The sequence below is a fragment of the Amphimedon queenslandica genome, unplaced genomic scaffold (genome assembly GCF_000090795.2).
Source record: "Amphimedon queenslandica unplaced genomic scaffold, v1.1 AMPQUscaffold_13411, whole genome shotgun sequence".
NCBI classification, from domain to species: domain Eukaryota; kingdom Metazoa; phylum Porifera; class Demospongiae; order Haplosclerida; family Niphatidae; genus Amphimedon; species Amphimedon queenslandica.
In genome coordinates this window covers 207681-228316 of record NW_003546353.1, presented here as the reverse complement: position 1 = coordinate 228316, position 20636 = coordinate 207681, and the positions used below count along the sequence as shown (strand labels likewise).

General features: G+C 37.8%; 7 protein-coding genes and 1 long non-coding RNA gene across 9 annotated transcripts; 3 read left to right on the top strand and 5 right to left on the bottom strand.

The window, feature by feature from the left end:
* Positions 1–9: 9 nt before the first annotated feature.
* Positions 10–1882, bottom strand: LOC105312760 (sodium-dependent glucose transporter 1A-like). The gene is made up of 4 exons (XM_011405649.2): positions 1716–1882; positions 1451–1652; positions 1271–1360; positions 10–1223 (listed from the first exon to the last, which is right to left on the bottom strand). Exons 1-4 carry the CDS (start codon positions 1845–1847, stop codon positions 31–33), a joined length of 1617 nt encoding a protein of 538 aa, XP_011403951.1. The 5' UTR covers positions 1848–1882; the 3' UTR covers positions 10–30.
* A 39-nt stretch (positions 1883–1921) lies between these two features.
* On the top strand, positions 1922–4435 carry LOC100641931 (engulfment and cell motility protein 1-like). The gene has a single exon (XM_003386570.2). The coding sequence runs from the start codon at positions 2016–2018 to the stop codon at positions 4239–4241; it is 2226 nt and encodes a 741-aa protein (XP_003386618.1). The 5' UTR covers positions 1922–2015; the 3' UTR covers positions 4242–4435.
* Positions 4436–5173: 738 nt separating this feature from the next.
* LOC105312759 (cadherin-23-like) lies at positions 5174–10124 on the bottom strand. Its single transcript, XM_011405648.2, has 4 exons — positions 10057–10124; positions 6136–10010; positions 5967–6082; positions 5174–5912 (listed from the first exon to the last, which is right to left on the bottom strand). The coding sequence occupies exons 1-4, from the start codon at positions 10079–10081 to the stop codon at positions 5279–5281; spliced, it is 4650 nt and encodes a 1549-aa protein (XP_011403950.2). The 5' UTR covers positions 10082–10124; the 3' UTR covers positions 5174–5278.
* On the top strand, positions 10124–17752 carry LOC100641804 (lysine-specific demethylase 7B-like). 2 transcript variants are annotated; one of them, XM_019996418.1, is made up of 16 exons: positions 10124–10269; positions 10392–10477; positions 10551–10609; positions 10688–10746; positions 10806–11108; positions 13716–13802; positions 13946–14054; positions 14187–14349; positions 15522–15609; positions 16352–16458; positions 16513–16607; positions 16682–16771; positions 16878–16990; positions 17042–17131; positions 17192–17244; positions 17338–17752. In XM_019996418.1, the coding sequence occupies exons 1-16, from the start codon at positions 10157–10159 to the stop codon at positions 17592–17594; spliced, it is 1872 nt and encodes a 623-aa protein (XP_019851977.1). In that variant the 5' UTR covers positions 10124–10156; the 3' UTR covers positions 17595–17752. The 2 variants fall into 2 exon arrangements, with proteins under 2 accessions (XP_019851977.1, XP_019851976.1); XM_019996417.1 differs by having other exon boundaries at positions 17189–17244.
* On the bottom strand, positions 11416–12129 carry LOC109581920 (uncharacterized). The gene is made up of 2 exons (XM_019996421.1): positions 11947–12129; positions 11416–11898 (listed from the first exon to the last, which is right to left on the bottom strand). The coding sequence occupies exons 1-2, from the start codon at positions 12107–12109 to the stop codon at positions 11423–11425; spliced, it is 639 nt and encodes a 212-aa protein (XP_019851980.1). The 5' UTR covers positions 12110–12129; the 3' UTR covers positions 11416–11422.
* On the top strand, positions 11774–12437 carry LOC109581921 (uncharacterized). The gene is made up of 2 exons (XR_002184822.1): positions 11774–11852; positions 11903–12437. It is a non-coding gene; the product is annotated as an uncharacterized LOC109581921 (long non-coding RNA).
* On the bottom strand, positions 12591–13659 carry LOC109581919 (uncharacterized). Its single transcript, XM_019996419.1, has 2 exons — positions 13251–13659; positions 12591–13153 (listed from the first exon to the last, which is right to left on the bottom strand). The coding sequence occupies exons 1-2, from the start codon at positions 13417–13419 to the stop codon at positions 12681–12683; spliced, it is 642 nt and encodes a 213-aa protein (XP_019851978.1). The 5' UTR covers positions 13420–13659; the 3' UTR covers positions 12591–12680.
* LOC105312758 (ankyrin repeat domain-containing protein 50-like) lies at positions 17701–20578 on the bottom strand. The gene has a single exon (XM_011405647.2). It carries the CDS (start codon positions 20576–20578, stop codon positions 17858–17860), a length of 2721 nt encoding a protein of 906 aa, XP_011403949.1. The 3' UTR covers positions 17701–17857.
* Positions 20579–20636: the final 58 nt, after the last annotated feature.

The following is a 20636-nucleotide window of genomic DNA, read 5'->3' as shown; positions in this document are numbered from 1 at the left end:
TTATCATGATAAAGAAATAAATAATTTTAGCTATAACAAATCTTCACTTTCAAAATTTGTTTTGTCAACCTGATGATTATTATTGTTAGAGTCACTTTCTTTTTCATTCATTTCACTTTCATCATTAACTATCCTTACAATACCACCAGATACATTCTCCTCCTCAAAATGATCATCTTGAAGTTTATAGTATTTCTTGACCTTGCACTTGTGAGTTATGATAAAGAGAGCAATAAACACGCAGCAGCAAGATGCAACGTCTGCTAGAGTGAAGTAGCACAATGATACAGGGCCCACTTTATCAATGAGGACACCCACCACTACAGGCAATGCTGTATCTCCAATGGTTGCACCTGCTGCTAATATTGAAGATGTCTTGCCAGATGCAGGGCCATGCCGGGTAAGAAATACAACAATATTTGGATACAGCGAGGCATAGCTGGCCCCCATGACTCCACTACCTATCCAGACAGCTAGCTCGTTACTGTGGAATATTGTTACAATAAGTGATGCAATCAAACTACCGGTTAAGTTTCCAGCTAATAGAAGTGAAGGTGAGAGTTTGCAAAGTGATAAAATAATTGTGAAGCAGCGAAAGAACGCAAAAGTTCCCCAGAAGAGAGATGACAAAATGGTTGCTTTCTCTTTGCTAAATTGCAAGTCTCCTTTGACAGCAAATGCAAATATGTATGTCCCATACGCCACTTCAGCTGCAACATACAAGAGTATTAAGATGAAAAGTAGGATCATTAAAACAGTCTTGTAAAGCATTGTATCAGGATAAGTCTTTGGCTGGTTGTCATCAACACTTTTCTCTTCCTCCTTTGAGTCTTCTCTCTTCTTTCTACAGCAGCACTGCCACTTAACTGCAAATACTATCAATGGCGGCAATGACAATAGCAAAGGAATGCTAGCAACCCAGTAAGCATAAATGAAACTTGTACTATAATCACTGGGAACGCAGTCTGAAGATACTGAATGGAACAATGACCTTGTGGGCTGAGAAGAGGAGCAATTGGTTCCTCCTGTGCAAGTGAAATCAGTGATATTGGTATCATCACCGCACGTGTCATTGCTATTGGTATCTTGACTGATTGATGATATGAAAGGTCTTGCGATTAGCGGAGCAATGAAAGCCCCAACTGCAAAAGTGAAGTGAATGAGTTGAAAGATGGGGCCAGAGTCTTTGTTCTTCCACAGCCTTATAAGGAATGCATGCACACCTATGAATAATGAATGTAATAATAATATATTAATAGTTTTGCATTACCAGTATCCAAACTGCTCAACAATCCACCTTGAATGAACATAGCAACACCAAAAAATGGAAGCTGTCTACTCAATGGCAGTATAACTGTTACTAAAAAGAATAAAATTTTGCAGCAATCTTAGTAAATTTTTGAATAGTCAGAAATTGTGCAGTATTCTATTAAAAAAAGTCCCCACTTACATATTGCTGCTGATGATATGCAAAAGATAAGCATCCAGAGAGACACTTTGTGAAACTTATCAAAGATTATACCAGAAGAAACTGATCCAACTACACTACCAACTGATCTCACTAGGAGCATAGCAGCAATCTCAGACAAGCTGACACCCATGTATGCAGCAATATCAAGCATAGTAGGACTCACTATAACCAGGCCTGTACCCTAATGAAGTATATTCATAATAATCAAAATTTTTTAAAAAGGAATTATTTTGTCTAAACTTACCAATCCAATGAATGAAAGTGCACACCAGATGCTGACCCAGATGTCACTTCTCCTCCAGTTTCTCCTCAAGCTCCCAATGCAATCCTTTATTAAAGTTTTGGATATTTTTTGCTTCATTGTTGCAGCCACCATTTTAGCCCCACCTATCCTAAAAATTTTAACCCTTCAAGAAATTTTATTTTTAACCCTTTTAGTGCGCATGCGCAGGTTGGTCGCCATTTTTTCATTTTCCCAAACTTCAAAGCTTACTAGGAAATCTGTCTTGTCTTCGTCTTTTTCTAACTTTCCTCTCTTTCTGTCATGAGTCTCACTAGTAGTATATCCCTGGTTGGGGGGCCTGCTACCAGTAGCACCTCTGGAAAGCAAGACCGTGTCAAGGTAGCCATTGAACCTGACCCTGCCAACAAGATGAACGTACAGCCAATACTGAGAGACTTCGAACACTCCATTCCTCTCTCCAGCATATTAAAAGAAGTCGCCTCGAGGTGGAACATAGAGAGACCGGAGACCCTCAGTTTCAAGTACTCCAAGGACTCCAAAGGGAAGTTTGGCTACGTTACTGAAGACAACAGACAAGAGCTTAAAAATGGCGACATATTGTGCATTGCACTCTCTCCATCTTATCAAGCAAAAGAAACTTACGATAAAGTCAATTCCGGTGACCCTCAGATAAAGATGAAAGGGATTGAGGAGCTACTCTCTCTCTCCCGTGACTCAACCTTTGCCGTTGAGTTCATATCAATGAACAACGGGACCGGGATACAGACGCTACTGGTAATGACAGAGAAAAGCCAGCTCTCACCCGGGGCTGATAAATCCCCACCTCTTGCCGATAAGAGTAACCTTAGCAACGTACTGGGAGCCTTCCAGGAGCTGATGGAGCATGGGATAGTCTCCTGGGATACCGTGGGAGACAACTTTGTCAAGAAAGTCGTCAATATCCTTGACCGATCGCGGGACAGGGATTACTTCCGTCCGTCCATCGTCCACCGTTGTATGGGTATACTGGAGTCCATTGTCATGAACAGTAGTCTCCATTATCATATCGTTACCCAAGAGGTCAACCCGCAGAGTCTCTTGGAGTACATACGAAAGGACTCGCCAGAAGTGACGCATTATACCTTGGTTCTAATTAATGCCCTTCTCGCTAAGGCTGACAATCAACGAGAGTTATTGAGACAACTCTCAGAGCAGAACTTCAGTCGCATTATTCACGATAACATTCTCCAACGAGGCCCAGTCGATCGGGATATAGCTCACCAGCTGTCCATCTACCAGTCCTTCATTTTGAATCAAGTGGAGGGGAGGATGAGAACCAGTTTCAGGGACGGAGACTCAACCATGGAGACTTTGCTGAAGCAGCTGCCTCATCGTGCCTTCAGTGATGAGTATCGGTCTAAGGGAAGTATTGCAGAGCAGCACTGGAAGCAGCTGGGTTTCTCACAGGCTAACCCACGTGATGATTTCCGGGAGACCCCGCCTGGACTACTAGCACTGGACTGCATGGAGTATTTAGCAAGAACCAAACACGACGTCTACACTCGCCTTCTCTTTGCACAAATGGATAACCCTTGTCCCTTTGCTAAGACGAGTGTAGCTCTTACTAAAGTTCTCTGCTCAATATTTCGTATTGGTGAACAACCAGCAGACATAAGCTACAACGTAACTGAGTTCATTCCTCTCCTGATACTTAATGAGGAGCCTTTCAAAGAGATATACTGTATCACCATTCAGCTGCTGTTTAAAACCTGGAGAGAGATGAGGGCTGGTATACTTGACCTTGAGAAGGTTACTGCTGTTGTTACGAAACAGATCACAACAGTAATTCAGTCTCAAGATGCTAGTACTCTCACGTCATCTGATACATTCCGCAATCGCTTGTTTGAACTGAGTTACAAGAAGATCACAGAGTCTGAAGAACACACGCAGTTACTTGACGAAAGTGTTCTAAAGAGTCGACCTGTCCAAGACCTCAAGAAGAAGATCACTCCAGAGATCAACGAATTAGTCAAACGCGAGAGGCTCAATCATCTCGTCCACGGGAGCGCTTTCCCTAAAGTCGGAGCCAAAAGACGGGATCAGTATTTCTATTGTCGTTTGCATCCTAACCACAAGGTGATTCATTTCGGTGATGCAGCTGGTCATGGACAGACTGCCCCACCACTGGAGAGTCTTGACAACAAGATACAAGTCTCAGAGATGAGGCTGGTCATAGGTAACGAGTGCCCTCACGCTGAGAGACTCCGGAAAGGATCAAACATGATATTCTCCATTTTCTACAACAGTAATGAGCATCTTGACTTCTGTGCCCCCACAGAGACAGTTCATAACATTTGGGTGGATGGTCTTTCTGTCTTACTAGATAAAGACATGCCCAGTAAGGCTGCAGAAGAGGATCTGGAGACGCTGGTCAATATGGATCTTAAATTACGATTGTTGGATTTGGAGAATATCTCCATTCCAAGTCAGCCTCCAGTCAAACCTGCTGATCCTCCATCTTTTGATTTTTATTACAAGTTAGATTGAACAATGCTTGTTTAAATAATTTATTATTATTGTTATTATTATTATTATTGTTCTTGTTCTTTCACTCTTACCTCATTTGGTGTGTGTGTGTGTGTTTATTATTATAGTTTATAGCTTGTGCTCTTTTGTAGATCAATTCAGTTTCTTATTTCATTATAAATAACTTTTAGTTTGTCAATAACTTTATTAAAGCAGCTACCATCATCTACTGTACATAACGCATGCGCTTTGATCCACAAACTGATTATTCCAATCAAAATCAGGCCAAAGTCCCTATCCCATAGCACATGGAACTAATGGGTTTTCGCTTGTCACGAATTTTGTGACAATGGAACTAATGGGTTTTTTGCTTGTCACGGATTTTGTGACAATGGAACTAATGGGTTTTTGCTTGTCACGGATTTCGTGACAAAGGAACTAATGGGTTTTTTGCTTGTCACGGATTTTGTGACAAAAGAACTAATGGGTTTTTGCTTGTCACGGATTTCGTGACAAAGGAACTAATGGGTTTTTTGCTTGTCACGGATTTCGTGACAATGGAACTAATGGGTTTTTGCTTGTCACGGATTTCGTGACAATGGAGCTAATGGGTTTTTTGCTTGTCACGGATTTCGTGACAATGGAACTAATGGGTTTTTGCTTGTCACGGATTTCGTGACAATGGAGCTAATGGGTTTTTGCTTGTCACGGATTTTGTGACAATGGAACTAATGGGTTTTTGCTTGTCACGGATTTTGTGACAATGGAACTAATGGGTTTTTGCTTGTCACGGATTTTGTGACAATGGAACTAATGGGTTTTTGCTTGTCACAGATTTCGTGACAATGGAACTAATGGGTTTTTTGCTTGTCACAGATTTCGTGACAATGGAACTAATGGGTTTTTTGTTTGTCACAGATTTTGTGATAATGAAATTATTAAAGTTTTTTTATTTTTTCAATAACAAGTGACCATTGAGAATACATTAGAAAAATAAAATGAAATCAATTTTTGAATAAAATTAATAAAACAAATAAAGAACTAGCAATGACGTAACATCAAGTGATGCTATTCTCGGGATCATTGTTAGCAAACGGATGATTGAACTCTGATCTCATTTTCAATAACAGCAATTGATTAGCGGCATCAGTCGTCTCTTCAGAACAGCTGCTTCGTTCACTACCTGATCTATCCTCTCCATTCTCCGACACATTGATCAATGAGCAGCCATCACTCGGTGTAGCAGGAGCTACTCTTGTTGGCTTGATAGGAGGAGATATTTCTTGTACTGTATCATTTGAATTGAACACGGACAATCTTCCTTTTCTTTTGTACGAGTACTTCCTGTGAAAGAAAGTGACTATGAGTGCTAGAAGGAACCCAGTTCCAATGATTGATAGAAATGTTAATGCTACAGGTTTCCAAAGGTCTTTGCCCACTTGTAGTAACCTCTCTTTGATGCTGTCCCGGACTATTGCAGCAATAGGGACTTTATTATCACGAGCTATTTTGTGTAGGGTATCTCGTGGTACTACGTAGTCAGTGATTCTAAATGGAGCCTTCACTGCTGCTTGTGGCAACAAAATGTACAAACTGATATGAATCATTGATGAGTTTTGGTTTAGAGGTTGATTCACAATGATGATGTCATTTGATGTAAAAGTGAGATACTCGATGCATAAAGATTCTTCACTAGAGGACAAAGAATGGTTACATTAACATGATAGTAATGGTTCCTATACTAACTTTGATTGATTGATACACATTGGCAGCAGTGAACACGAGTGAGGGTAGAGATTGCAATGGATTGTTGTACTGTTAGATAGAGCAGACTTAAATAAATCTTCAATTTTATCATTCCACTAGAAAAAAATAAAACACAATAAAGATTACTGAACACATTCTAAATACTTACCTCCTCCTTTATATTGTCAATGGTGAAGCTTGCAAGGTTTTCCATACCTTCTATTGCTGCTAAACTACCTGAACTATCATCACCTACAACACCACCAGACACATTCAGCTCCACTGCAACATAAACAGTAGTTGCCATTGTTTCTCTTCCCTGATCTTCAACTAGCACTGGGACTGTGTGATGTAATGATGTAGTATCTTCAGTGATTGACTGTGAGAGGAACAATTCTCCACTTGAAGAGTTTATCTGAAATAACGAAGAATATGGAACTGAATAAGTCAAGCTTCCATTCTCCCCTTTATCAAGGTCATGACATTGTACCACTGCTACTGGTACAGTGGCTGACATTGAAGGATCTATGCTAGTTTTGTATACGTTCCTAGAGCACTCTGGCCTGTTGTCATTGATATCTTGCACTTGAACATGTAGCATCATTGTATCAGTTCTAGCATCACTGGCATTGACTGGACTATCTGTTACTGTAATGACTAAGTTGTAATGATCTTCTCTTTCCCTGTCCATGGTTTTTGTCAGGAATAGCTCTCCAGTTTGAGCAATGATTGCAAAGTGTTCGGTTGAACTGTTCATGAAATACTTCAAGTCTCCATCAGGACCATCATCAGCATCCTCTGCTATAAGAACTGCTAGAACACTGCCAGGCTCCATATCCTCATTGACATTGAGAGCAATGGCAGACTCAGTAAAACTAGGGGCATTATCATTGACTGGTTGGACAGTAACATAAAGACTGAGGTTAGTGAATAATGCTGGAGACTGACTGTAGTAGCATGTACCTGACAATTGGTGAAGGGTTGCTGTTTCATAATCAAGATTAGTCATTGTGCTGATAGCACCATTGATAGGATTAATAAGAAACATGCTATTGCTATCTAGTGTATACTGTATTGTAGCATCACTTAATGCTGAGATGCAGTTAAACTGAGCTATGCTTGTTCCAATGGAAGCATCTTCGTTCACTGTAGCATGGTAAGTGCTAGGATTAGAGATCGGTAATGGAATACAGTGAGTCAATAAGACATTGAATGAAACTGTCGCTGTCAATGAGTGAGGCTTACCACTGTCTGTAGCATTGACATAATATTGAAACTGTTGTCCATGGTGACAGTTAGGTGTGGAGGTGATGATTAGCTCACCCGAAATGCTATCAACTCTTAAAAATTGAGGGACATCAATTGGAGCCTGTAAACTGTAGTGGATTAGTCCTGAATAGCCTTTGTCCTTATCACTGGCCTCAAAGTGATGGAGTAGAGTCCCTGGTTCATTATTAGTTTCGTTTAGTGTAAAGTTTAAAAAATTATCTAGTGTTGTGAATAAAGGTGAGAATTCATTTTCCTCATTGACACTAACAGTTAATACACTTGTTGACGATAGACTTGGTATTCCCTTATCATAACATACCACTAGCAGTTGATATTGCTTGATTGTTTCATAGTCAATGTCACCAATAACTGAAACTGAGCCACTTTCTCCATGCAAATAAAACGAGTGTTCTGCCTCAAGTTGTTGCATGATGGTACCATTTTGCATGAGTTGAAGAGAAGACGTGAGATTAAGGGATACAGCTCCATTGTTCCCTGTATCAGCATCAGTACAGGTAATATCAGCTACTACAGTATCATATGGAGCATTCTCAATCACACTTGTAAAGACATACTCTGGCATTACTGGTGGATTGTCATTAAAGTCTTCTACAATAATATTTACTATTGCAGTATCATTGAGAGAGGAACAGTGAGAAATAGCAGTCAATAAATGAAGAGACTCCATTTCATAGTCAAGTTGCTCTAATAGTATAATGTCCCCATTTGAAAGAATAGCAAACGTGTCTTCTGTTTTAGGTTTTAGACTGTAGGACGCTCCCTTGCCAGTACAAACTGCTTCTACTGTACAGACTAAAGAACCGATCATTGCTGACTCAGGTATGCTGCAGTTGTACTCGGAAGCTGTGAATAATGGCCTCTCTTGTAAAGGATAAAGAATCAGTAAAACTTTAGCAATAGCATAGTGATGTCCATCATGAACAGCAATGCTGATCCAGACAGAAGTACTGTTATCAATTGTATTATTAATTAATTGATTTAATACAATTACAGCATCACTTTGGTTAGTGTCGTTAAGGACGACTAATGCATTGTCTTCCATTATAACAAATGATAGTTTGTCATTGTCTGCATCACTACACAAGAGGTTTCCGAGGGTACTACCTGTGCTCATGTTACCGTAGACACTAATTGGAGGAACTGTCTGACAGGATGGTGGGTTATCGTTAACATTAAGTACTTGGATGGTAATATTAGCTGAATTGTAAGTAAAAGGTGCTTGATTGTCGTGTACAGTCACTGAACACAATATAAAAGGGTTTTCTTCATAGTCTAAGTCTGAAGTTAAAGCAACAGCACTTGAGCTGTCATCTATTGCCATGACTGAACTGCATAATGAGCTATTCATTTGATATGTTAGCTCCCCTGCTATACCTTTGTCTTCGTCAGAGACGTTAAGATGTCCAATAATCGTTCCAATTGAAGTGCCTTCAGGTACAAGAAACACAACCTCATTCTCATTGAAGACACATTGATACTCATTAACACTCAATACCTCAACGACCAGGAGAGATAGAGAAGAGTAGTGTGAGATTTGGGAGTCGGTACAAAATAAAACTATACGATGATTGGATTCTGTTTCATAGTCTAGGCTGGATTGAAGAAATACTTCACCGGTTGAATTATTAATATCAAATAAATTATCACTAGATTGCTCTGATATACCATATACAGGAATAGCATTAGTCCCACTGTCCATATCATTGCATTGGACTGTGAGTAGGTGGTCAAGGAGACTGGCATTCTCAGGGACTTGTGTATAATACACATCAAGGCTGAAAAATGGAGAATTGTCATTCACGTCTTCAATTTCAATAAAAACTGAAGTAGTACTAGTAAGAGAGGATGATGTGTTCCATGGAGTATCACTCACTATAACAATTAGTTCCAATAATGGAGGAGCAATCTCTTCGTAGTCAAGATCAGCCATTACATACAGCTCCCCTCCTGCTGTAAGATGACAGTGATCAGATCCATTACCGCCATTTAGAGTAAAGACAAACTCTCCATCCAACCCACCGTCTTCATCAAGAGCACTCAACTCTCCAATCTTGCTGCCAATGCTTGTACCCTCAGGAACTGTATAAAAGAACGAATCATTGAGAAACACAGGTGGGTACTCATTAATGGGAAGAACTCGTAGTGAAAGACTAGCATTGCCCGGGACGGGAGTCTTAGCTGAGTCAGTGAACGAAACCAGCAAATCAAAAACCGATTGGTTCTCAAAATTGAGTTTCTCTTCGATCAAGACATATCCCAGAGAATCAATGGAGACTATGGACATGGGAGGTATAAATAAAAATGGTTCGTCAGAATCAGAAGAACAGTTCAATGACTGCGTTGTATTGAATGGAGGGTCAAGGTTTTCCTCTACTAAGAGGAGCAGTTGTGATGGAGAGCATGTCACAGGGACATCAGGCAACTCGAGTATGCCAATCCTAACATTAACCGTTTGAGTATATCCAAAGACACTAGCCTGTACTGTCCCTAAGTAAGGACTACTGAGAGTAGCGAGGGAGCCAACTAGCGTTATGATACCAGTGCTAGACTCGACACTAAAGGGTAAGCTCAAGCCAGAATAAGTGACCGGGTCGCCATAAGCATTAGAAGCTGATACACTTAATACTGTAGAGCCAGTTGTAGCGTTTTCTAGTACTGACGCTGTGTAGGAGGATTCAGCAAATACTGGGCATGGCAGACAAGCTCTGGATATAGAAAACAACCCGAGGAAGAAGATACAAGCAATGTAGAGCCCTGTGGTTGAAGTAAAATAAATATATTTTAAAATATAAGCTCTAACCTCCTTGGTCTTGCAGTAACATCATGAGCTCTTCTGCAAAGTTGTCAGGGCGTGGCTCATTATCATTCTGTGGGCGTGGCTTATTTTTGATTGAACAAAAATGGCGGAAAAGGCCGAGGAAGATGAGGAATTGTATTGCATTTGTCGCCAGCCGTACCACCCAGAGGACTTTATGATAGAGTGCGACAAGTGCTCAGACTGGTTTCATGGCTGGTAGGTTGATCTACCCTCTCTAGTTATTAGCCTGCACTTTGTTGTATTGGAAAGGGGGAGGGTCTCTGAATGTTTGTTTTGTCATTCTTATCTCTTTCTCGCCTCCTTTATCTCCTTATTAGCTGTGTTGGTGTGGAGGAGTATCAGTCTAATGACATTGAAACCTACCATTGTCCTAATTGTCAGCTAATTCACGGACCACTGATATGTGAGTTGCACTGTACTTTACATCATCATCATCATCATTATCATTATTATTATTATTATTATTATTATTGTAGTGAAGAGGAGACGAAATTGGCACCGTCATGATTATTCTGAACTGAATGATGGTCATAATGTAAGTAGTACTGATCATTAATAACTGTTATCAGTTAATTAATGATTACTCATAATGATGTCATTGTTTTTGTTATAGGCTATACAATCTGGTACTGTTGTTTTTGTCAATAAACTTAAAAAGATGAAGTTTCCAAAGTATTAATCACTATTTCCCTTTTTAACAGTCTTTGTCCCCTCTCCCCCTCTCCCTCCAGCTCTGATGAGGTAGTTCTTCGTCCCAAAGGATCTGATTTGACGCTTGACTGGTTCTCAGTGAATGGTTTTAAGAAACCAATGATCATTGAGGAACCAGCTGGATTAGATCTCAAAGTCCCACCATCAGATTTCACCATAATGGACGTTGAGAGATATGTTGGATCTTTAAGAGAGCTTGATGCTATTGATGTATCAAGACAGGACGATATTAAGATGAAGATGAGAGAATGGGTCGAATACCATTCAACGTTGCCACGTACTAAAGTCATTAACGTGATCAGTCTAGAGTTTTCTGACACACCGTAAGTTTGTGAGGAGAGAGAAGGGAGAGAGGTGGGGAAGGTGATACAAGTGATAGAGCTAATGTGAAGTGTGGATGTTGTGTGTAGTCATGTTCATATACGTGTACTTTTACTTGATAATGTTATTTGAGAAATGAATACCAATGAAACTATACTATTGAAATATCTCTAGTCTACTACTACAATAATAATAATAATAATAATAATAATAATAATAATAATAATAATAATAATAATAATAATAATAATAATAATAATAATAATAATAGTAATAATAATGATGATGATGATGATGATGATGATAATTGTTCCATCTATTGATGAGAAAGTGTACTCCGGCAAGATGCTGGAAGGAAGCAGGCCACACTGAACCCATAGTACAGGTGCATACATGGAGCTGTTGCAGTAAACCTGGTGCAGCCATTGAAAGCAAAGGCATAAGTACTCCCTTCAAAGACTTTAAAGGTTTTCCCTGAATCCCCTGCTTGGAGTATCGGATATCCATTATTAAAACCGTCTTCTTCATACATTAATGTAGTGCAAGGTGGCACATACGATTTACCTTTACTGCACGGGAACAAACCCTCTAGGTTGAGGAACCCAGCCGCTAGAGCTTGCCCGTGAGTTCTAAAGTTTGTCCGATATGCTAAAAGGCTTGATGTGACATTTTTTGTCCCGTCTCCATATTGAAGGGTATCCAGGGTAGGGCTATAATCAAGTACATCTCCTCTGAATTTTCTTACTGTTAGTACCTTATGTTTATTACTGAATATGATTAGAATCTCAATTGCTAGAAAAGGAGAATATTTAAAAGTAACATGCTCTCACACAAATCTACCTGGCTGATCACCAAGCCCTGCTATATTAGTAATATTTCTATTTTCTAATGACTCTTCTTTATTGTTAGCTGTTGTTCTTCTTTCATTACTGTCTTGTACCTTCTCTCCTGATGCTACATAACCCAGTCCTCCTATCAATATAATGACAATAAAGGTCTTCATGACTTCAGAATATCAATCAGTTATACAGTGACTATGCTGCATGCACTGATACAACTGCTCACAAGATCTCCCAGCAGTGTATGCATAGGGTCTCTGGGTTTGTTTGTGTTTTATATTAATTTGATAGTTTAGTGTCCATGTATATACATCACTGTATTCTAATTGATCATAACTGTGATAATTTTTGAAACTAAATTAACCACATGGATGCATACACTGAATTAAAACTTTAAGTAATCTCCATAATTATAGATTTGTTTATATTCTCAGCTCATTATTAAAATTGCATAAGTTATATTGCATGATTTTAACTGATTTTAAAACCAAATTAACATTCTTTATGTGCGAAACTACTACTCAAACTTTATAATAATACTGCTAATAATTATTATAATAATACTGCTAATAATAATTATAATAATACTGCTAATAATAATAATAATAATACTGCTAATAATAATAATAATAATACTGCTAATAATAATAATAATACTGCTAACAATAATAATAATAATAATAATAATAATAATACTGCTAATAATTGTTTCAAGTCTGTTGATGACAAGGCATATCATGGCAGATAGCGACATCCTGCAGGAAGAAAGCAAGCAATGCTAAAGGTGTAATACTTATCCATACAAGGAGCTGCTCCGGTAAATTTAGTGCAGCCACTGAAAGCAAATCCATAAGTGCTGGTAGTGGCAGAAAATACTTTGAAATTGTTTCCTGTATCTCCTGCTTGGAGTAATGGCCTTCCTTTGTTGAAGCCACCCTCTCCCTGTGTTAAACTGGTACAGGACGGGACGTAATTTTGTCCTTTTTTAATGCATGGGAACAGATTCTCCAAGTTGATAAACACAGCTGCTAGTTTGAGATTATGGGTATTGAAGTTTGGCCGATATGCTAGAATGTTTGAGGTGACACCTGCTGATCCATCTTTGATGTCGATCGCATCAAGTTCTGGTCCCAGTTCAAAAGTGTGTCCAATGAATTTTCTTATTTTAATTATTTTATCATTATTTGACACGTGGAAAACCTCTATCACTAGAAAACAGAATTATGAAATAGACTAGTTTATTCACAGTATTATCTACTGGTAGTTAATGAATGTATGTATGTATATTGTTTGCTGGTTTCTTACGGGGTTGATCAACAAGATTAGCTGCAAAGTAGTTGACATTTCTATTACCCATTGGCTCATCTTCTTTATTGTTAGCTGTTGTTCTTCCTTCATTACTGTCTTGTACCTTCTCTCCTGATGCTACATAACCCAGTCCTCCTATCAATATTATGACAATAAAGGTCTTCATGACTTCAGAATATCAATCAGCTATACAGTTACTATGCTGCCATGCACTGATACAACTACTCACAAGATCTCCCAGCAGTGTATGCATAGGGTCTCTGGGTTTGTTTGTGTTTTATATTAATTTGATAGTTTAGTGTCCTTGTATATACACCACTCCATGCTCTTGATACTAATTGCAACTAGTTTTAAACCAAATCATTTCTCTATAATGTCAGATTGTGTATGGTTCATGTACATGATTATTATCAAGAGTATATAAGAATATACTCTTGTTATTATGCTCCTCTTCTTTCATAGATTGACTGAACTTGTTGAACCTCCTGCTGTTGTACGGGAAATGGACTGGATTAACATTCACTGGCCCAACAAAGTCCCTGAGGATGGGTTAGTACCACTTAATAATAATAATAATAATAATAATAATAATAATAATAATAATAATAATAATAATAATAATAATAATAATAATAATAATAATAATAATAATAATAATAATAATAATAATAATAATAATGAATATTGATTAGGCCACAAAGACCTCAAGTCCAGAAGTATTGTTTGATGGGTACTCAGGATAGCTATACTGACTTTCATGTTGACTTTGGAGGGACTTCAGTCTGGTACCACATTATTTGGGTCAGTATGAGATTGAGAGCAGTATGAGAATCAGAGATCTTGTAATTTTGAAGGGGAAAATCTAAGAGTTTTGATAGCCATTTGTCAAAATAAAAGTATTATTATTATTATTATTATTATTATTATTAATAGGGTGAGAAGGTCTTCTATTTGATTCCTCCAACTGAAGAGAACCTCCTACTTTACGAGCAGTGGGTTCTCTCTTCAAATCAAAGTGAGATATTCTTTGGATCGCAAGTCAAGAGATGCTACTGTGTTCACGTCCATCCTGGAAACACTCTCTTCATACCATCAGGTCAAGATACTTGTACATGTACATGTGTGTGTGTAGTGCTGCTTGATGTTGTTACTTACTAATGTATCACTGTATTGCAGGATGGATACATGCTATTAATGTTGATATGAATGAGTTATATAATACATTATATCTTACACAATGTATCATGTACTGTATTGCAGGATGGATACATGCTATTAATGTTGATATGAATGAGTTATATAATACATTATATCTTACACAATATATCATGTACTGTATTGCAGGATGGATACATGCTATTAATGTTGATATGAATGAGTTATATAATACATTATATCTTACACAATGTATCATGTACTGTATTGCAGGATGGATACATGCTATTAATGTTGATGTGAATGAGTTATATAATACATTATATCTTACACAATGTATCATGTACTGTATTGCAGGATGGATACATGCTATTAATGTTGATATGAATGAGTTATATAATACATTATATCTTACACAATGTATCATGTACTGTATTGCAGGATGGATACATGCTATTAATGTTGATATGAATGAGTTATATAATACATTATATCTTACACAATGTATCATGTACTGTATTGCAGGATGGATACATGCTATTAATGTTGATGTGAATGAGTTATATAATACATTATATCTTACACAATGTATCATGTACTGTATTGCAGGATGGATACATGCTATTAATGTTGATATGAATGAGTTATATAATACATTATATCTTACACAATGTATCATGTACTGTATTGCAGGATGGATACATGCTATTAATGTTGATATGAATGAGTTATATAATACATTATATCTTACACAATGTATCATGTACTGTATTGCAGGATGGATACATGCTATTAATGTTGATATGAATGAGTTATATAATACATTATATCTTACTCAATATATCATGTACTGTATTGCAGGATGGATACATGCTATTAATGTTGATGTGAATGAGTTATATAATACATTATATCTTACACAATGTATCATGCACTGTATTGCAGGATGGATACATGCTATTAATGTTGATATGAATGAGTTATATAATACATTATATCTTACTCAATGTATCATGTACTGTATTGCAGGATGGATACATGCTATTAATGTTGATATGAATGAGTTATATAATACATTATATCTTACACAATGTATCATGTACTGTATTGCAGGATGGATACATGCTGTTCTTACTCCTAAAGACTCTCTTGTGTTTGGTGGGAATTTCCTTCACGTGTTTGGCATTGAACTGCAGACAAGGTAATGTATAGAAACACCATAAAATTGTGATTGTGTATAGCTGGCATTCTAGAAGAGGATTCTGCCTTTTCTGATGCGTATACATGTTCTTATGTTGTGTAGAAAGTTTGAGCTGATTCCAATCAAAATTTGATTTTTTATGAATTTATAAAGTTATTAAAAAATCTGCCAAAAGACCGTGTATTTTAAGTTTTTTTAAAATGGCCGTAACTCGAAAAATTGAAGTCGGAATTGACTCAAACTTTCTACACAGCATAAGGACATCAATATGTATCAGAAAATGTAATGAAAATTTGGGGTGATTTTTGAGCCATTTTTTTGAAAAAACCATGGGCAATAGCCTTGGGTATTTTTCAGACTTTTGGCATTTTCTTAAAATGGCCGTAACTCGAAAAATTGAAGTCGGAATCAGCTCAAACTTTCTACACAGCATAAGGACATCAATATGTATCAGAAAATGTAATAAAAATTTGGGGTGATTTTTGAGCCATTTTTTCAAAAAAACCATGGGCTATAGCCTTGGGTATTTTTCAGATTTTTGGCATTTTCTTAAAATGGCCATAACTCGAAAAATTGAAGTCGGAATCAGCTCAAACTTTCTACACAGCATAAGGACATCAATATGCATCAGAAAATGTAATAAAAATTTGGGGTGATTTCGGAGCCATTTTTGGAAAAAATCATGGGCTATAGCCTTGGGTATTTTTCAAAAGTCATACATGTTCTGTTATACATTATGCAGAGTCTATGATATGGAGATTAGACTGGGCACTCCTGAAAAGTTCTTGCATCCAAGCTATGAGAGCTTGTGTTGGTATGCAGCCAAAAACTATCATCAGGAGTTACTGGGTAAGTAATAGCAGCTGTATTGATCAAGATACTTCACATTCCTCTCATCACTAGAGCACATACAGGGTAGCAGCTGTCCTCCATCTTATCTATTGACTGGTTTAAGTTCATTAGCTCATACTCTTCATGAATGGACCAACAAGAAAGAAGTATTATATATTGTCCAGCTACTATACTTTCTCTATTTTTATTTTTCATGTTTTTTTTCATTTTTCTCATTTAGTCTGCACAGTATCACAATTGGTCCATTCCACAAGGTATTAGACCAGGTACTTTGATCAATCAGCTGAAGAAAGCTATTAAACTTTTAAAGGTAAGTACTTGTTTGTATACAGTTACATAATGTATGCAGAAATAGTGGGTTTGAACCTTAATAATAATTACTATTACTATTATAATATAATGTTCAATATCCTTAGACTAACCATAAGCATTACTCAAGTCAAGAGACACAGTTTGAGGAAGAAGAGGAGCAACATGGAGAGACAGTTGAGCCTATTAAGCTTCGTTTGAGTCATGGGCAGATTTCAAGGTATGAAGAAATAAATTATGATTTTATTGCAATGGATTATTGTGTATACAGTTATGTTGACAAGAAGCAAGAGAAGGAGCCTATCACTTTAAAGCTGACACTACCACAGACCAAGAGGAAGAGAAGAAAGGCGAGTGAGAGGTTAGTCAAGAGATTATTCATGTTCATGTACAGTATTGCATGATTTAATGGCTGCAGCAGCTCTGAAGAATTCATAGAAAAGGAAGACAAAGAATATGAAGATGGAGAGTTTGGTAAGCCACACAGCACACACTCTCTTCTCTTCTCTAGATTTCTTTCTTTGAGCTACAATCTTTCATCTTTCATTACTACACCATCTCCTCCAGTCTATACAGAATTAGTTGGTAAAGGCGATGCTGGTGCTATTATTAATGACAGAGAAGACAGGCTCTGGAAGCCAAGCAGTAAACTTGTACAGAAAGGCTCTCACACTAAGAAGATAAAGAGAGAAGAGGATTATGAGCCAATTAAGAAACAAGCAAAAGAGACACCTTCGGTTTCCAAAGTGAAGACAAAAACCGTCAAACAAAGACTTGGAAAGATACTGGGTCTTGACAGAACTGGTCACTTTTTAAAGAAATAGCCAACAGTCACCATTACTTACTACAGAGACACACTCTTCAGTTGAAGCATGCACATATACTCCAGTATTATATTTTGTATATCTCATCTTGGTAATGCTAACAATGTTAATGCACTCACCCACAGTTTTATTTTATTATAATAATGATTTTAAATTAGTGCAATGTGAATACATAATCAACACACTTATTGAAAGGAAAAACTAACTAAAATGACATTAAAACTTAATATGTATAACTAAGTGCAGGAATAGTCTTGGTAACTTCAAATTGAAGAAAACGCAATTTTTGGATGTGTCTTTGTAGCTTCTAATGCTTGTAAACCATATGTGTGTTTCATCTTACTCTCTTGTAGCTGTTCATTTGATTCATGGCCTGGAGAGAAGGTAGAAAGGAAATTATTATAGGAGGCCATAAGGTCATATGGTGATTGCAGATCATCTTCAAGTGGATTCTTTGCTTTAGTAACTTGCTTGCTTTTGTCATCTTTTGTTTGAGCTGCTACTAGCATACTTTTCTTGATTTGATGTTTTGCTTTAACAACTGCTTGAGATGATGTTTGGTTAGCCTGAGAGAGTGCGTCAAGAATTTCAATGTGACCGAAGTATGCTGCAAGGTCCAGAGGAGTTTGTCCGTATCTATTTCGTTTGATGTTGGCTCCATGTTGAATTAAAAGTTCGACTATTCCCAAATGACCACTTGCAACAGCATAAAAGATTGGAGTCCAACCACTAGAGTTTTGCTCTAATTCAGTATCAGCACTAGCTTCTAGTAATTGCTTTATTGCCTCCTCGTGACAAGTGTAAGCAGCAAGACACAGCGGAGTATTTCCTTGAAAATCAAGAGTGTTAACTTTAGCTTTAGCTTTAAGAAGTAACGAGACAATATCTTTATGGTGATAAAGACATGCTGCATGTAATGGTGATCTGTTATAGTAAATATCAGGAATATTTGGATTGGCTCCAGCTTTAAGGAGTGCTGCTACTGTACTTGACTTTTTAGGGTCAAATGATGAAATGTATATGAGTAAAGGTGATATTCTCTTGTTTGTGTAAATTTTAGGATCAGCTCTAGCTTTGAGAAGACACTGTATCATTTCATCATTGCCACGATGGCAAGCCCAGCCCAATGCCGTGCAGCCATTAATATTTTGAACATTAACATCAGCATTAGATTTAAGCAGGAGAGATACCAAAGCTGTGTCAGTTTGCTGAATTGCTAAGAGAAGTGCTGTATTCTTGCCCATTGTACTATCAGTCTGTTTGTTGACATAAGCTCCTGATTGTAGCAAGAGGTTGACCACTTTGTGTTGCCTATAATAACACGCTGTCATAAGAGGCGTTCTTCCATCATCCAGGGATATATTAGGGTCAGCATTGTACTTCATCAGCAATACTTTAACTAGCTCTTCTAGCTCTGGATTATATGGCACCTTTTCACAAGCTATGTATAATGCTGTTTTGCCTCCTTTTAGATTAAATGGCATATTAGCTATTGTCTTCATATTGGGGTTAGCTCCCGCTTCAAGAAGTAATAAAGCACTTTGAACACTTCCTGATTCACAGGCAAGCATCAGTGCACTATAACTATAAACGTTTCGAAAATCTTTATCAGCTCCTTTCTGCAGAAGCAGATAAACAATATCCTCATGATTAGATATAGCTGCTCCCATGAGCGGGGTGAATTTTGAAAATGGATCGTGATGATCAGGAGACACACCAGCCTTCAGTAAGAGCTCCACAACTTGTTTGTTGCCACTATAAGCAGCCATATGTATTGCTGAAAGATGTTGCCTGTTGAACATGTGTATATCAGCGTTGTACTTAATCAGCAGGGACAAAGCTTCTGTATTGTTGGACATGGCTGCTAGTAGTAATGGTGTTTGAACAGGATCATCTCCATCAGGATCAGTCCCTATATCCAAGAGAAACTGAATGAGTGCTTTATTACATCTTTCACATATAGCAGCACCCAAGCTTGCTTCAAAAGTAAAAGCAGCAACAGTTATATGTGTTGCAGAAAAACTGAGCGGTCCAACTTGAATGCTTACAATGCCAAGGTAAACCATTTCTTGATGTTTTCTGCTTGCAAGTGCTAAAAGAGAAACCATTTCTGACTGAGGAGCTAACAGCTGAACTAAAACTGAACCATCTTCAATTCTTAATCTTGTCAATATTGAACTTTTCTTTTTAAAGAGATACTCCAACAGTTTTCTGAGATTATGCAAAGTGATGTCAAGCCATTCACCTTCTAACCTTAGGACCACAGGGCACTGGTCAGGTGATGGATCAACCGCTGCTTCAGAAGCTGCAGTTTCAACTGCTTCTTTGAACTCTTGCACTGTTGTGGATTTCAACCATTGAGTTAATTCTTGATTGTACTTTTCCATGTGCTCTCTCATTGCTTCCATCACAAATTTAGATACTATCACTTGCAAGGTCTTATAGCTCATAAAGCTGTAGTGAGGTTGTAGGCGATTGAATAGCTCTCTGATAGTTTGTGGTTGAGGCTCAGAGACTTGACAAAGATTGCTGACAAAAGAAAGCACGTCATCTAAATTAGCTTCTTCTCTTAATGCCTTCTCTATTTTGGAGACCAAGAACGTGAATTGTAACGTGATGTCATCAAGTGAACGACCAAATCCTTCCTCCTCCTTCAATGGAACGACTCTAGCTAGATCATGTAGTGTCTGGTACTGTGGAAATGTCTTTGTCAAATGCTTTTCGTTTGGTATCTTCTCAAGTGCTTCAATGACTCTCTTCCAAGACAGATCTTTCACGTTTTTTACCAAGTAGTCAAGAAGGTGCGTCACTCTACTCTGGATAGTGCTATTCTCTGCCTTAATGCTACCAAGCACATGAGAAGGAACGCCCATGAGACCACCAAACGTTTCCCATTCAACCAGTCGAGACAAATGGGTAAGAAGATCTTGTAGGTCAGGGGTTTCATGACTTTCATCTTGCTTTCTTAGCGTAGAGAGAGACATTTTGAGCCAGCTAGTCCCAAAAATTGGGCGGGGTCAGCTGCTGTGTCAGACATGATGT